This window comes from Thrips palmi, unplaced genomic scaffold (genome assembly GCF_012932325.1).
Source record: "Thrips palmi isolate BJ-2018 unplaced genomic scaffold, TpBJ-2018v1 HiC_scaffold_6, whole genome shotgun sequence".
NCBI lineage: Eukaryota > Metazoa > Arthropoda > Insecta > Thysanoptera > Thripidae > Thrips > Thrips palmi.
The window spans coordinates 279,387-296,107 of record NW_023144633.1 but is presented as its reverse complement, the minus strand read 5'-3'; the positions used below and the strand labels follow the sequence as shown (position 1 = coordinate 296,107).

Here is a 16,721-nt window from a genome sequence, read left to right as displayed (position 1 = left end):
GGAATCCGTTGGTGGGGTCACACGCTCGATTCTAGTCCTGCTTAGCGACTCTGGAGCTCCAGGACACAAACTGAGCGTGTGACCCCACCAAAGGATTCCTCGTTCGGAGAGCAATCCATTGGTGGGGTCACACGTTCGGTTCGAGTCCTGTTTAGCGACTGAGCTCAGAACGCGTGTAGAGTTTTGGCCGCCTCCGCCGGTCTTCTGGCCCACTGTGCGCCGTCCCTCAACGGCGTGCTCCTTGTTGCAGCTCCGTCCGCGGCCAGTGATGCCTTGCCGGCCTGGCCCGGATCATGCCGCGATGGCCGAGGCACTGTCCCGACTGCTGCGACTGCGCCACTGCGACTGGGGGCTGGGGGCTGCGGACGCTGCCGACGCTGCGGCCCCAGGTGCTGCAGCTGCTGCAGGTGCTGGCCGTGCTGGCGGTGGCCGCCCTGCTGCCGGGCTGCTCCGGCGGGCCGCGCTACTCGTCGCGCATCGTGCAGACCAAGCACGGCCCGGTGCGCGGCATCATCGTGCAGCTCAACTCGAGGCGGCTGGACCCCGTCGAGGTGCGTACTCGCAAAAAAAAAAAACTTTTTCTCGCCCAAAAAAAAAGAAAATCTTTGTTTTTTAAACGAAACGAGCTTTAATTTCGCGTACAAACATTTTTTGTGAAAAAAAAATGGAAATTCTTTTTGAAAAATAATTTAACTGCTATATTGAAAAATTTGTTTTTCGCCAAGCAATTTGATGGCCATATTGCACGAGTTTTTCCGTGTTTCAAGGGCGCCGCCCGAGACGCTTTGCGCGCCGCGATGCGCCGCGCCTGGTGTTCGCCTGAACCTGAGCCCGTGTGCCCAGCTGACTCAGGCCTCAAAACCACCTCGCAACTCTGCAGGCCGCCTCCTCAAGATCCCCCTTCTACCCCCAATGGAGACGCCTAACCTAACTCCTCGTGACAGTCTGTACTCGTAAACTCTCTATTGAACTATTCATGAAACTTCCACAATCACTAACCTAACGGCTCTCTCTACCCTCTCTCTGCATCTTATTCTCCTAAATGGTGACCACTCCTTTACCTAATCCTAGTTGTTCTTACAATCAAACTAACGAAGAGATCTTGGCATTCCCTTGGTCACAAGCGCCTCTACGGGTCGTGAGACTTTACGGACAGGGACTTTCCCTCGGGGTCCATCTTTTCGACTAATGTTCCCGTCCTACTGACGGGAGTGCAACCCTACCGTGACGATTTCCTCTGCGACGTCTATCCGAACAATGTCACCAACCTACTAACAGCTATGACAGATCTCCTACCGTACGATCTTTCAGACGCTATCCAACTAATGCCCAAGCACTCCTCGAGTCGTGCAGATTTCGAGACCATCCCTACTCGGACGATTTTGGACTGCAGAGAATGGACTTGGCTACGATATGGTCTGAAAGAGGTTAGGACTTTGCTGGCATCAGTGGACTAGGATTGGATTGCGGATATGACTCTAACTTACTTCACCGGCTGCGAAAGAGCTGGCTTCAGTGGATATAAGTTGGATTGGAGTTGCTATGTATCGCATTGATTGTATACAAGAGTACCTCTATACTAGTTATGGGGTCGCAATGACATTCAAATCCCACAGGTGTTTAGACATTTTTTGTGAATGGAATTCTTTTTTGTAATATTATTTGAAACTCTAATTTTTTTGTAATAACTTTGTTTTTTTCGCCGAAGACACACTTTAGTAATGGTCCATATGTGTCCGCGGCAGGTGTTTCGCGGAGTGCCATACGCCGCGCCGCCCATCGGGCCGCTGAGGCTGGCGCCGTCGCAGCCGCCGCCGCCCTGGACGGGCACGCGGCTGGCGGACACCTTCGGCCCCGTGTGCCCGCAGCGCATGCCCGTGCAGGACCTCAACAACCGCACCTCGGCGCTGCAGCTCATGCCGCGCGGCCGGCTGCTGCACCTCAAGGAGCTGGCCCCCTTCCTGACCCGCCAGAGCGAGGACTGCCTCAACCTCAACATCCACGTGCCCGGCTCTGGTAAGTCCGTCCCGGAGTGACTGCCCTCTCCTCTCTCTCTCTGTCTCTCTCTCTCTCTCTCTCTCTCTCTCTCTGACGGAGGAGCCACTCCAGATTTCCATTTCCTGTGGTGGTTGTTTGTCTTTCACAACGCAAAAAAAAAGAAGAAATCTTGGACGTCGCCGGACGGCGGCCGACGGGCATGCAAGGGCTGCGGTTCGGGGTTCATCGGGGTCCGCGGTTTCGGGTTCGAGGTTTTGGGTTCGGGGACGGAGGATGGCAACCCTAACCCTGACCTCGGCGAGCTGCGCGAGCGCGCGAGCATTGACCGCCATTACTGCGAGCTAATGGGGCGCCACACGCGTCGATCTAGACGCAATCCAGGAGGGGCCTTCGCCCGGACCCCGAGCAGGGCGACGGCCTGCCCCAAGGAGGAGGAGGAGGAAGAAGAAGGAGGATAGTGGCGGTTGAAAGCAGGGCCAGGATGCCCGGCAGTGCCAGGCTGCTCCGTGTGCAAGTTGCCCCAGGACGTATTTTCTCCTCTCACTTCCACCGCCGCGCTCCGCCGCCAGGACGTCTCCGTCTCCGGATGTATGTATCACCGAGGAGTGTCGTGTGTGTGTGTGTGTGTGTGTGTGTGTGTGTGTTTTCTCCGCTTCTCTTATTTCCCTTTGTGTTACTTCTTCCATGTCTTCCTCGCCAGGCCCTGCCTCACTCCTCTGCCCTTTTCTCATTTTCACCCGGTGTGCCGTGTGTGTGTGTGTGTGTGTGAAAGTGTAAGTGTGTGGGGGCGGGTGGAGTGTATGTCAGAGAGTGTGTCTGTGTCCGCCACGTATCAGTTTGTGTGTTAGTGTTGTCAGCCGCACCTCTGCCGCTGGTGCGCGCCGCGCCGCAGCGCCACGGGAGCGGGGTGTTTGAGCCCCATATAGATGCCCTGAATGCCGTCATTTGCACACACGCGCGCACGCACACAGCCGCACACACACATGCACACCGGCGTGCCATCGCCACGTCGGTGTGTGTTCCCGTGAGTGTGCACGCCTCTTCACCCCCTCCCACTTTCGTCCCCCGACACTTCATAAGAGGGAGCAGGTTAGCACTATCCCGCAGCCGATGTCTGACTCTGAGAGCAAACGCCGTTCAGACCGTGTTCAAACAGAGACGCATTTTCGTCCCCCCTTCAAATAAGAGAGGCAGCCGCCAGGCAAGCTCCGGGAACCGAAACGTTTCCCACTCTCCAGCCGCGCGGGAAACTGTCGTCCTCGGAGGAACCGGGGCCCGACCAGAAAGGACAGGTTTTTACTCGGCAGACCGCTGGAGGCAGGAGAATCCTGGACTCAAAATCCTGAGAGGCCCCGCCCCGCCCCGCCGCGAGTCCTCCGGGGGCTTTAAGGCAACGTGGGCTGCTGCAGGACGACAGATTCAACCCTTGAAGAAGAAAATTCGTCGGCTTTATGCGTCCCAGGGACTAGGCCAGCCAAAGGCCGTCGTGCTGCAGCCGAGCGATTCCGAGGGCCCGTCGCTCTGTCTCTGTCGCACCGGGCCGCCCCGTGAGTGCGACAGAGACAGAGCGACGGGGCGACTCTGCGGAATGACGCGGCCAAGGGTAGCAGGGCCTCCAGTGGCGTCGCCGGGCAGGGCGCGTCCGGCGTCAATGGCACTACAACCCTCTCACTGCGAGTCCTCGAAGCGCGGAGCCGCGATACTGGGGTTCAAATACCGAGCAAACGACTTTTTTCTCCCCCGCCTTTTAGTTTGACTTGCTGTCCGACTTGACGCGTGATGAAGACGAGGCTTTGAAGTGGCAGCGCTTCCCCGCGAGTCAACTCCCACTTTGAGGTGAAGTCAGGGAGCGTGAAGCGTGACTGTTTGCCAGGCACGCTCGGCTTGCCCAGCCTCTGTCTTTCACTGCTCTCTCTCTCTCTCTCTCTCTCTCTCTCTCTCTCTCTCTCTCTCTCTCTCACACCCTCCTCGCCGACACGCACCCGCAGCTGCGTCGCGTAATTCGGATTTCGGCATGAAAATACAGGCCGAACCAGGCCGGCTGGTTTATGAATATTAATGCGTCCGTGTGAAGCGCCACGCGACTACGCGGATTTGAACCTCGCTCTCCCAGCACGACAATGGCGCAGTGGTTAGCGTCGCGGCTTCTCACGGCAGAGGTCGCGGGTTCGACGCTCGGCGGCGGCCGTGTATTTTTTTTTTTTTGTTTGCCTGTTTTGTGATTTCGGAAACGAGAAAAATGACGGAGAGGGTAGGAGGTGTGCGGAGTAGGGCCTTGGATTGAGGGCCGCAAACACGCACTGTGTACAAGGCCTGAATGTTGCGCTGTTTTGTTGGATGACGGGCGCGATTTAGTGGAACACAGTGGAACGGGACGTAAATGGGAAATCAACATCCGCCACGCATCACGGCCAAAAAATGGAAGGGCAGCGCGGACGGAAAAAAAGAACAATAAAGAACACGAAAAAAGGACAAAAAAAAAGAAAAAAAAAGTGGCCGATGGCGTGATGACCCACATCGTGTTCCTATCTCTCGACAGTGTGGTGTGCTGTGCTGGTTTTCACACATGTCGTTGTCATCCAAAAAAGTGATTTATACACATGTAAACTGAGACAGGTGTTTAAAAAAAAATCAAATATTAAGGTTGGAAATCCGATGGAAAAAGTGCCAACGTGAAAAGAGTATTTGGTATAATAGTCATGTTTTTCTGAGTAGCCCTCCCAGCTTCCCCCTTCCCTGTACTTTTCTGCGGACTCGGTGTGGGGAGGGGGGGGGTGGAGGGGGGCAACCGGGACACAAACTGGGCGCGACCGCGGCCAACTTTAACTAAGCTTATCATAAACGCTGGGCGTCGGGGTAGGTCTTTGCCAAGTAGACCCTCCCCCACCCCTTCCGTTCCATTGCCCCCCCTCCCCCTCCCCTCCCTTCCCGCGCGGACCGACTTTCACTTATTCCGAACCCACCCTTCTTGTCTTCGTTCCGGTACGTGTCTGCAGAACACTGAACAGTGATAATACAATAAAATAAACCGAATAAATAAAGAATAAAACAAACCGAAGGACAACTGGCGCGGCCGCCACACGATTTCATTTCTTCGAATAATTCAGACGCCCCGCGGTTACTTTGATTCAATTTCCACGAATCGCGCGAAAATTTTAACGGGGAGACGTTCTTACTTTATTTTTCTTCCCGCGGCATGATAAGGATGGTTCCTAAAATAAACTTCGATGACGTAAGCTCCCTTTTAATTACTGGCTCGTTCCGCGTCGGCGAGGCGGGGCAGAGCAGAGCGTGGCTGGCCGGGCCGCACCGCCACGGCGCCTAGCCGCCTCGGAGGAACGCGTGGTCAGCAGAGGGCGGCGGCGACGGCGACGTGGCGACGCTATTGACAAATTTCATTTGGGGGTTGTCAGCGCGGACGGCGCGGAGTCCGAACGCCTCCCCGCCCAAACCGGCCCGGGCCGCACGGAATAGGAATGACCGGAACAGCAAACAAGGTAGAAATGCTTTAGAGAAAAAAAAGAAAAAGAAACACTGAAAAAAAGACGGGGGGAAAAAACGCGCGAAAAAGGACATGAAGACCGGCGCGCTGCCGCGGCGCTGGCTGCCGCCCACTGCACTGGCCGGGCTTGCTTGCTTTCCGGAGCGCGTCAACAGGTCAACACGGGGACGCTGGTCACCGTCGACAGTCAATAGAAAGTCCGTGTTTTTGCTGCGTTCGTCACGCGCGGCAGGGAGGGCACACTGCTCGTGAAACGGTTCAGAGTCGCCGCCACCGGTCTTCTGGCCCACTGTGCTGCGCCGCCGCCACGTTGTCGCACGGCCAAATGGAGCCATCTCATTTTCGCAGTGTGTTCCCCCGAAGGCCGGAGGTTGCCGGAGGTACCTGGGGCCCGGCCGGCGCCCCGGTGGCATACCTCGGGCCGCCTGGGCCTCGAGGCCGGGCCGACGGGGACCTGGACCTGGCGGACGAGGCCCAGGCCGTGGTGCGCTTATTGGAAAACGGGGCTGCGTCCGGAAGGGCGAGCGTTACGCGTTTACCCAACGCGTGCGGACGCGGCCGGCAGCGCCAGCAGCAACACACACCGCACTCGCCTCTCGCCGCGCGGCTGCGTCCGCCAGATACCGCAATCAGATCGGATTCTGCTTCGCTTCGCGGCCGCGACTCGAATTTTAAAACCACGTTGTTTACGCCGATAAATAGGTCTCTTTTAGCCACTCCGAGCATTATTTTGTCGCTCCTTTATTATTATTTTCCCAATTATTTTTTTATGTATATTATAGTCGACGTGGAAAAGTTCGGGTCGCGGGGTTCAGCGTTATTCACTCCGACCAGCAAACCGCTCTGTCCGGCAATATTCGCTTCCTCTACAAACTTCCGCGAGAAAAAAAAAACAACAAGGAAAACATGGACGCGGACCCAGGGGGGACGAGGAGACGCAAAGGAGGGGGCGGCAGTCGGGCGGCGGCTCGCAAGATTTGCTAACTGTTTGTCTGTCCCGAAAGAGTGGCGAGGCGGGCGGAACTTCGCCTTACTGACCTGTTCACCCGCCAACACATTCACACACACACACATACACACACACGCTCACAGACTCCCAGAGTGACTGCAGCGCCCCTACGCCCCCGCAGCCCCAATTTCACTGTCACAGTCCATCCCCCCCGCTAGTGTACACGTCCAAGGCCCCCCTCCGCCCCCTTCCCTGGCTCCGCGCTGCCTGCCTGCGACGTCTCTTGGCCTCCGTTAGGGGTGCCGCGGGGGGGAAGGGGGGGAGGGGGAGGGGCGACCATTTAAAAAGCTGACAAACGGGGTCGCTCTTGTGGGGGACACACTGGGGCGGCCAGTGAGAATCATCACCTTCCCCTTCCTCTGTGGACCCCCTCCCCCCCTCCCCCGTTCCGACGCGTACATTCAGCCGCACGAATTGATGCGACTTTTGGCTTCGGGGCGGGCCAGGCAGCCAGGCAGCCAAGCAGGCAGGCAGGCAGGCAGCAGCCAGCCAGCCAGGCAACGCGGGGCCTTCGCCACTGGATACGTTTCCCTTTAGAGCGTCTCGCTTTGGCTCGACTGTCCAGATGCCGGGCGTGGTGGGGCGTGGTGGGGGCGTGGCGGGGCGGGGCGGGGCGGGGTGCGGCTGCATCCCTCAGTCTCTACTTTGTGCGGTCCGCCCCGGCCTCCCCGGTTTTTATGTGCATTCGTGAATCACACTCTGTTAAAAAGTGGCTCCCTTTTGTTGTGGCGCGAATCCCCTCCCCCGGCGATGGTGTTTGCGGGGGCCACACACTCGCGAGCCCCAGTGGGGGCCCCGTGGGAGCCCCGTGGGAGCCGCAGTGGGAACAGCGCCGCCTGCCGCGAGGCTACTTTACTGCCGCCACAAAACCACTAATTACATTTTCATCACGCTCCTTCCTCTATCTTTATCTCGACTCCGCCAAAAAGAGGCATTCCAGCGCCGAGCGCAGCGCCGCCGGCGGTTGCCGGGGGCTGGGGGGGGGGGGGGGGGGGGGGGGCTGCCGGGGCAACGGCTCATTCGCACGCAGAAACGCTGCTGTTGTTGTTGCCGCTGCTTAACTGCAGGCAGTAACAATGACGCCAAGTAGGGGTGCTCTTGTTCTTGTTGTTTGGCGGAGTGTGTGCGTGCGTCTGTCTGTCCGTCCGTCTGTCTGTCTGTCCGCCACCCTTGCGACTGGAAGACTCCGTTCGTCATCTCCCCGCCTTCTGATGATTTGTGTGATGGCTTCGAATCCGAGAACAACAACAACAACAACACGTTGCATCTCGGCCGCGAATAAACCATCCTGCAGCGCGCGTTACATAAATTCTGCTTTGCCGTCGTAAAGCACTGCAAAGTAATTTCTCTCTTTCCGCCCCTGTGTGTGCGTCTCACTCTCTCACACTTGCTGCGCGTCTCTTAACTCGGTCCGTCTGTCTGTCTGTCTGTCTGTCTGTCTGTCTGTCTGTCCGTCCGTCTGCGCTCAACTCGCTCCTCCTCCCGTAAGAACACCAACAGTGTGTCTAGACATTCTTGAGGCGATGGCGGAGAAGGGAACACCACCACTCTGTGGACTTGCCGCGCCCCGGGGCCCGGCCGGGGCCGCCGAGGCCCACAGCAGGCCGATTCCGAGGAGCGCGCCCGCTCTCTCTCTCTCTCTCTCTCTCTCTCTCTCTCTCTCTCTCGCTCTCTCTCTCTCTCTCTCTCTCCCGCACTCATGAGGCGTCCCTTGAGGGAGGGTGCGAGAGAGACACAAAGGCGCAGGCGGCGGCGCCCCCTGCGTCGCGACGAGCACGTTACAGTGTATGAAATCTCCTGGAGATGCGTGCAGGAGCCTTTTAATATGCACATATTTTGTAGCAAGTGCGGTGGGGGAAAGGGGAAGGGGAAGAGGGAACGAAAACGTGACTGTGCCACGCGCATTGCCGCGTACCGCATTTCCCCCGTCTTCCTCATTCCCCGTTTTTGTTGTTATTTTTGCTATTTTTGTTATTTTTCGCCTCGCACGCGTCCTAAGGGCCCGGAGCCCCGGAGCGCGCGGCCCGGCGGCGCGTAGAAACCAAATTCCTGCCGAGGCGGGGCGCGGGCTGTGGCGGGGGTGGGGGTGGGTAGGCCGACCCGCAGGGCCGCAGCGCAGTCTGTCTGTTGCGTAACGTACCTGGAAGCGGAGCGGGTCTGCAACGCGAGGAATGTAGGCCTCGTTGCGGACTCTGTAGACACAGTGCTCGACGCAGTGAAATTACACGGCAACTACACCCAGCTTTGCGTGCGTCGGTCTCCGCGTGTGCAGTGCACTACTTAAAAGCGCTCTGTAACCGCCGCCCTGTGGCTGGTATTGTCCGGTGGAACGGTTCCGCCGGGCCGGAAAGGGGCGGGAAAGGCGGCAGAGACGCGGCGCTGCCGATGGAAATTCAACAGCAGCGGGAGGCCCTGGAAGGCCCTGGAAGGCCCTGGAAGGCCCTGGAAGGCCCTGGAAGGCCCTGGAAGGCCCTGGAAGGCCCTGGAAGGCCCTGGAAGGCCCTGGAAGGCCCTGGAAGGCCCTGGAAGGCCCTGGAAGGCCCTGGAAGGCCCTGGAAGGCCCTGGAAGGCCCTGGAAGGCCCTGGAAGGCCCTGGAAGGCCCTGGAAGGCCCTGGAAGGCCCTGGAAGGCCCTGGAAGGCCCTGGAAGGCCCTGGAAGGCCCTGGAAGGCCCTGGAAGGCTCGGCGGAGCGCCTAGTTTGAAAATGCGTTTCGAAAGAGCCTTTGCTCATTAGCACATTACTCCGGCTTCCAGCGGAGAGGTGGCGGCGCTGCCGGCAGACGGATTCCGGGAGTCGTTCTCGTCGCTCTGTCTCTGTCGCCTCTGCGCGGTGCGCCCCGTGAGTGCGAGAGAGACAGAGCGACGAAAACGACTCTCGGAATCCGTCTGCAGTGGCGGACGGCTTCGGCCTTCTCCGGACCGCCGTCTCCCTTATTGCCCGACGTTCACTTTAAACCGGACTTTCCCTTTCCCCTCTGCCACCGACCCTTCACCCCCACCCCCTTTTTTGGCTTTCTTGTGTATTGCGCGCACCTCTCACGAATTACCATATGTATTTATTTTATGATGTGCATGCAACGCGAACCCCCTAGCGGCCTAGCGAGAGAGCCGCCCTAGCACACTCGCACGATCTCCCCCCCCCCTCCTCTCTCTCTCTCTCTCTCTCTCTCTCTCTCTCTCTCTCTCTCTCTCTCTCTCTCTCTCTCTCTCTCTCTCTCCCTCGAACACACACCAGCGAGCCCATACCTGCACACTCGCCACGTACGTACACTGTTTGCCTCGACAAGCCCGCCCCGCTGCCCCGAACATGACCCGCGGAATCCCCCGCGCTGTAAGTATGGTGGGTACCCATTCATTGCGCCAGGCTCGACACGGCGCGGCACTGGTGCGTAGCAGCGCAGGGCAGGCCGCACAGTGGGCCAGAAGACCGGTGGGGGCGTCGGGAGCCGCGATTCCAGCGATTCGAACCGCGGACCGACGCGACGGGGCGCTGTCAATAAATGACAATGCGGCATTGTCAGCCGTCAAACAATGCTGGCCGTGCTGGCCGGGCGAGTTGCGACGCTGTGGCCGGCCAGCCAGTCCGGTTTGACAAATGGCGTCACGGACGTCACGCCGGCACACTGAGAGTCATTTTCGTCGCTCTGTCTCCCTCGCACTCATGGGCCGCACCGTACCGGTGCGAGAGAGACAGAGCGACGACAACGACTCTCGGCATCAGTCTGCAGTCTGGCGTGTGACGGACCGGCGCGGCCAAAAAGATGGCCGCAGACCGGACCGGTGTTCGACCAGGCTAGAAAATCGGAGGTGATGTAAAGGAATTTTCGCGAGTGAAACTACGGTTTGAACGCTTCCATTTTCAACGTTTCCCAAGGTCCTAATGTTTTTAGAACTTTAAAGCGAACGCGCCTCCGGGTTGCCCTCTCCCCGACCGCACTCACACTCACATACGCGCGCGCGTACACACACACACACAGACACGCAATCTCTCTCACGCACACACGCACTTTGTGACTCGCGGCTGGTTGAGTTCCAGTTAATATTTCTTAATAGCCCCTTTTAGTCCGCGCTCCGCAGAGCACGCTTGGCGCTTGGTTAATAAATAAGCGTTATGTAAGCGAGTATATGCGCTTCCTGGGGCGAGAGGCCTAGGCGGCCTAGGGGGCTGGAGCCTTGGCTGGAGCCACACCACTCGTAAAGGGGAACGGTCATTAAAGTGTAGCTGCAAGTTTCGGTCTCGGTGATCGACTCCCTTCGGGACGGCCGGTCGGAACAGCAGAGCGACGCGAGGACGCCAGCGGGGCTGCGGGAGGTGGCCGCCATGATGTCGGACACGAGTCGGATGAAGAGGAACAAAGGCGTAATAAAGCGAAAGTCAAACATGGGACATGGCAGTTGCTGTCGCGTTCCTGATTCTGGCATTGTCAGCAGCGAGTGAGCAGAGCCGCGCGGAGGGGGCCTCATTTCGGTCGGATTGTTCTTGAGGCGATAGCGAGACACACGCATGGTCGGGTAAGGTTGTGCTCGGTGGGCTTCGGTCGACACATTGTGACGTGGCAAAATAGTCTGAATTAATAACTAGGCCAATTTGTGCAATAAATTCGAAAAGTCCCCTCCGCAGTAATATTCCCCTTCCTCTCTGTGACTGGGTTTATGTGTGTTAGGGGCATGAGAGAGAGAGAGAGAGAGAGAGAGAGAGAGGGGGGGGGGGGCGTGGCAAGAAGCGTGTCGGGTAGTGCGGACGTCCACTTGTTTTGCGCCGCACGGATTTTCCTGACCGGATTGTAGTTGAGATTGGAAGGACGACCAGGACCGTTTTTGCGTGCCGGTCACGGTGCCGGTACACGCATGGGCAAAACCCGACCCCTAAACCGCGGCCAAACATGGAAACCCGAAGGCGCGTGCACGAGAAACCCGACCCACAGTGGGCCAGAAGACCAGTGCAGGCGACCAAAACTCGAGACGTGTTTTGAACTCTAGAGTCGCTAAACAGGACTCGAACCGAGCGTGTGACCCCACCAATGGATTCCTCGTTCGGAGAGCAATCCATTGGTGGGGTTACACGTTCGGTTCGAGTCCCATTTAGCGACTCTGGAGCTCAAAACGCGTGTAGAATTTCGGCCGTCTCCACCGGTCTTCTGGCCCACTGTGCGCCGGGTGGCGGAGGGGGAAACGGTGTGTGTGTGTGTGTGTGTGTGTGTGTGGTGTGTGTGTGTGTGTGTGTGTGTGTGTGTGTGTGTGTGTGTGTGTGTGTGTGTGCTGAGCCAGGGTGCTGACGGGTATACTTCATTCCGATGAGGCCTCAGGGACCGTTAATAAGCCACGAGTGGCCTTCGCACCGTAAAAATGGTGAAGAGGGGATTTTTTTAGGCGCGAAGTAGCCTTATTTCCCTTTGGTATCATTATTTTACTGCTGAGACGTGAACTCAATCCATGACCCTTTTTTGACAACAGAGTGATTCCTCGCAGACAACCAAACGAAGTGTCACGTGGTTTGTGGACGGCCCCGCGTGACGTATTTCTCGCGGGGACTGTAGGCGCGCCCGCGCCATACGCACCTTGATTTAATGAGCCCCTGATCAAAGGTGAGGGGAGACGTGTGTGTGAGAGAGAGACAAACAATAATAAAACTGTCGTCACGATTGCTGCTCTCCCCGGGTGGAAGGATCTATAGTGAAACTGCAGTTTAAACTGTAGTGCCAAAACTACAGTTCCTGAACTGCAGTTTTTGGTAAGAACAAAGTGCAGAATAAGTCCAGTTTCAGTTTGCTCATGGATCTGTAGTTTGCTGTGTATGTAAACTGCTTTCTAGCTGAACTGCTATTTGTTGACCAGGTATTAAGTACTATCTGTAGTTAAAAAGTGAAGTTAAAAGTTTTTTAATACTACTCTACTTATTTAGTCCACTACTGAAGATCCGCCTACACTTATATCTGCAGCAGGATCTACAAAGGAAATAAAGTTTCTGCTAATATTTTTTTACACAATGACAAACTAGTTGAATGTTTACTACAATTTGTAGTAATTTTTCGCTTAAGGCATAGTTTAAGATGTCAAGCACTGCAACTTGATATGAAGAAAAAAAAACAATTACATTGAGTGATTAAAATAATATAAGGATTGAAAAGGAAATATCTCTTAGAAGTTTCAGTTATTTCTTTTAAAGGTTTACGTTGAAATACTTGACGTTGGAGACTTTTAGAAGACACGACTAAACTTCCATATGAAAACCTATATGGCTGGATGTAACCAATTCTTAAAATACTATCTGGTTATCTGTTTGCTTATTTTATAATGTTCCATATTGGTCAGGTGGCATGTGACAAAGTATCGTGGAAATCAACAAGCCACAAAATTTAGCCAGCTTGTCACCAAACAAGGTCTAGCTAAGTGGCATCAAATTCATTATGACTGGATGATAAAATGTCAAACACAAATAAAACTAGAAAGCATTATAATGCAATGCGTCTCAGAAGTTGAAAAGGTAACGACTCCAGTCGTTGAAAATTAAGACCTTGAAGGCTCTCTGAATGAAATCACTCCATGGTGTCTTGGTTTCTGAGGCAAATTCATTATAAATTACATTTTGGACAAGTGGATTTCACTGAAAGTACAGAGTGGCTTACAGTAAAACTGTAGTTTTCTAGCAGTTGAGCTATAGTTCCTGAGAAAAGCCGGCCTTTCCATGTGGTCGAGTAGCCAAGCCCTCATCCACAAGGAAGCTCAGTAGTGCAGTGGTCAAGGCCTCTGCCTCACAAGCCATTGGTCCGAGGTTCAACTCCCGGCAACATCCAATCAAAACACACAATTAACACGAAGTCAATCACCTAAGGGGTCAGAGGGAGGAAGAGTCACCTCAAAACAAGGTTCAAAAATAAAAAATTTTGAATTTTGAACCAAATTTTAAAACTGCAGATTGTCTTCTCTTTTGAACTTACTCTGGCTGTGTAGCTAAACTACAGTAAAACTGTACTTTGAACTATAGTCAACTGATATGAAGACTAGGACAACCTGGGTCAAAAACTATAGTTGTCCGAAATAACTGGTACTTTTTTTGCAGTTTAATTGTAGTTTACTACACTTCAACTGTAGTTGAACTACACTTTACCTGCAATTATACAATACATTACAGTAATTTAAAGTATGAAAAAAGTATTTTAAAATTAAGTTTAACATTACAAAAAATCTATATTTTTCCAATATAGTTTAAACTGCAGATCCTTCCACCCGGGTCCAATCAGAGTGCCCCATAACGAGCCAATTGCTTTCCACGCACAAAACAGTTTTTTTAGGGGTTTTTAATTTTTTTTTTCAAGAGGCTGTGGTTGTGACGGCTCGGCAAAGTGGATTGACACCCTGAGTAGCCTTGGCGGCAGCGCGCGTTTCGGTTTGAAGTACGTACAGCAGACTCCCTTTTTTTCAGGTCATGACTTATGATGCAGCCTAACGATGCACTCAATCTCGGGGTTCGTTGAGTCCATTGGCGGGACAAGCACTGGCATGCTATGAGGTTTGGGGGGGGGGGCATTCACAGGAATTGTTTTAAAATGGACAGCGGAGAGCGAAGGGTGTGACGATGAGGACGACGGGGAGGAGGGTCGCCGCGCAGAGAGCCAGCAGGGTGGCAGGAGGTCGCGCCTAAGCAGCAAAAGACTCCCCACGCCCAAACTGGTACCAAAAAAAAACAGACAAACGCAAAACAAAATGAGAAATAGGTTCCACCCCCGGCGGGCGTCGAACCCGAGCAGGGAGCCTCGACGCGCAGCGCCGCAGCCGACTGAGCCATCGGGTGGCGTGCGGATGGGACGGGAATCCGCATACGAATCCCCCTGCACTAAAATAGTAGACGGGAGGCCCTTCGTCGCCTGTGTAGGCTATGTAGTGTAGCGGCAGGGCGCCCCGCCTGGGGTCTCGGGCCGCTCGCTGCGGTTTTCTGAGTGGGGTAGAGCCGGCAGCGGCAGCGCTGCTGCCCAGGGGAGGGCGCGGGGACGGCGGGGATGCGAGGACCCATCGTGGACCTTGGGACCCCACCGCACCGGGCAGCACCGCAGAGTAGCCCGGCCTTTGCCCCGGCGAGGGGGGGAGAGAGAGAGAGAGAGAGAGAGAGAGAGAGAGAGAGAGAGAGAGGGGGCACCACTTGCAGCTAACCGGCCGAATTATCACCTTCCCCTCCCCTCCCCTCCCCGTGGCTTGGCGGGGCTGATGTCCAGTCCCTTGGCCGGGCAAAGGGCGAGCAGGGCCGAGGGGATTGCAGGGCCAGCAGGGCCAGCGGGGCTATAGGGCCGGCAGGGCTGTGGTTCCGTCCCCTACACTACAATGTACGTACTCGCTGCACTTTAGGCCAGAGCATTCTGCTCCGCCCGGCGACCTAATTTGATAACGGGGATAGAATGTCTGTGGCTCCGCGCCCCGCCCCGCCCCGCCCCGCCCCGCCCCGCCCCGCCCCGCCCCGGGAGTCCAGCTCGGCGACCGCGGCGCCGCGGCGTTGGAGCGCCAGGCGATGCAGTCCGACCCGCGGCGCTCGGCTGCCTCGCGGGATGCCTACCCTGGAATCCGCGGGCGCTAGGCGCGCCACGCAGCCTGTCTGACTGAGACTCGAACCGAACGTGTGACCCTAGCACTGGATTGCTCTCCGAACGAGGAATCCATTGATGGGGTCACACGTTCGGTTCTAGTCCTGTACAGCGACTCTGGAGCTCGAAACGCTTCGAAACGAGTTTCGGCCACCTCCACCGGTCTTCTGGCCCACTGTGCGCTGGGATTGAATGGAATTGGATGGCTGCTGGGGCCGGCCGGCTGGCTGAGCTGGCTGCCAGCTCGGGCGGGCCGGGCCGGGCGCCACCACTGGCGCCGGCTGCTTCACCTTGCTTGTTGAGGCTGGCAGGCGCTGGCAGGCCGGCACGCCAATCCCATTGAGCGCGCGGCGAGTAATCTCTTTACGGACATGACGCCGACATGGGGCTATCACCACCACGCACACACACACTCACGAGCTGGACGAGCCGAACCGTGCCTATCACCAGACACTCACACCCACACCCGCACATTGCATACGGGACTTAGGAGGGTCAGCAGTGGGGCTATGGAAACACAGGAATAATGAGGTCTGGCTGCAAAGAGGGGTTGGGGGAGGGGGGAGGTGAGGGCGTTGACGCAGGGCACCTCGTTATAGCGCCACCTCCGTCTATTGGCAGCTCAGCGCAGCTCACAGTCAGTTGGCCTGCTTTCTCCGGCCGCTGTTACGGCGTTACGCCCTTACGGTGTGCCACCCACGCCGAGTGCGGTCCACGCCGGTCGGTCGTGTCGGCCGTCAGCGACCCCGCGCTGCCCACGCCTTTCGCTCTGTCTCTGTCGCACTCACGCAGTGTGCCGGGGCGGTGCGAGAGAGACAGAGTGAACCGTGGCCGTCGTCCGGTTTCGGGTCGGACTGCGCGTCGTACGCGGTGGCGGGTTGAGTTCGGACCGGACACGGCCAAAACAGAGTCATTTGTCTTTTCTGACAGTGCCGCTGTCAGAGGTGTTTTTTCATGTTGTTGTTTTTTGTTTAAGGGTATGGGCGTCGCTGACTGAAGGCCGTATGCCTAAGTCGCGTTGCGAGAAGCGCCCGATCACGGACGGGACGGCTACGGTTATTTTACGGTCTGTTGCCTGCCAGACTCGCCGGGAAATCTCTGGCTGCCGTAACCTACCCCCCCCCTCCCCTTCCGACGCCGACGTCTCAAGTATAGTACGTCTGCTAGCCTCGGAGCAGGCAACCCGGTTGCTACCTATCCGTCACCCCCCTCCCCCCTCAATGCAGTCCCTATAAATCGGGAATGGGCGCTGACGCCGGGCTGCATGGCAGCGGGAAGGAGCCGCTTCTCTCTCTCTCTCTCTCTCCTCTCTCTCTCTCTCTCTCTCTCTTTTCTCTCTCTCTTTTCTCTCTCTCTCTCTCTCTCTCTCTCTCTCTCTCTCTCTCTCTCTCCTCTCTGTTTACCTTCTTTTTCCATTACTAGTTCCCGGTGTACACGTCAGGCTGGGTGCAGTTCTAATAAACGCGCCGACGATAAATATGCACGGCGCAATGCGACACGGCCGCACTGATTCCTTGGCCTCTCTCTCTCTCTCTCTCTCTCTCTCTCTCTCTCTCTGTCCGCCTCGCCCGGTGAATACTCTTGAAGGCTGTGGAGCTTGCAGAGCTTGCAGAGCCAGGCTGGGCAAACAGAGTGATTC

The 16,721-nt window shown here is 56.4% G+C and overlaps 1 protein-coding gene across 1 annotated transcript in view; it reads left to right on the top strand.

Annotated features, from left to right (window-relative positions):
- Positions 1–461: 461 nt before the first annotated feature.
- The window catches only part of LOC117651729 (neuroligin-3-like), a gene marked incomplete at both ends in the record, with an annotated part of 63,296 nt that continues 47,036 nt past the window's right edge, over positions 462–16,721 (top strand). Inside the window, 2 exon segments of the mRNA XM_034396035.1 lie at positions 462–551; positions 1,746–2,016. Of these exon segments, the coding sequence (XP_034251926.1) occupies positions 462–551; positions 1,746–2,016 (361 nt within the window).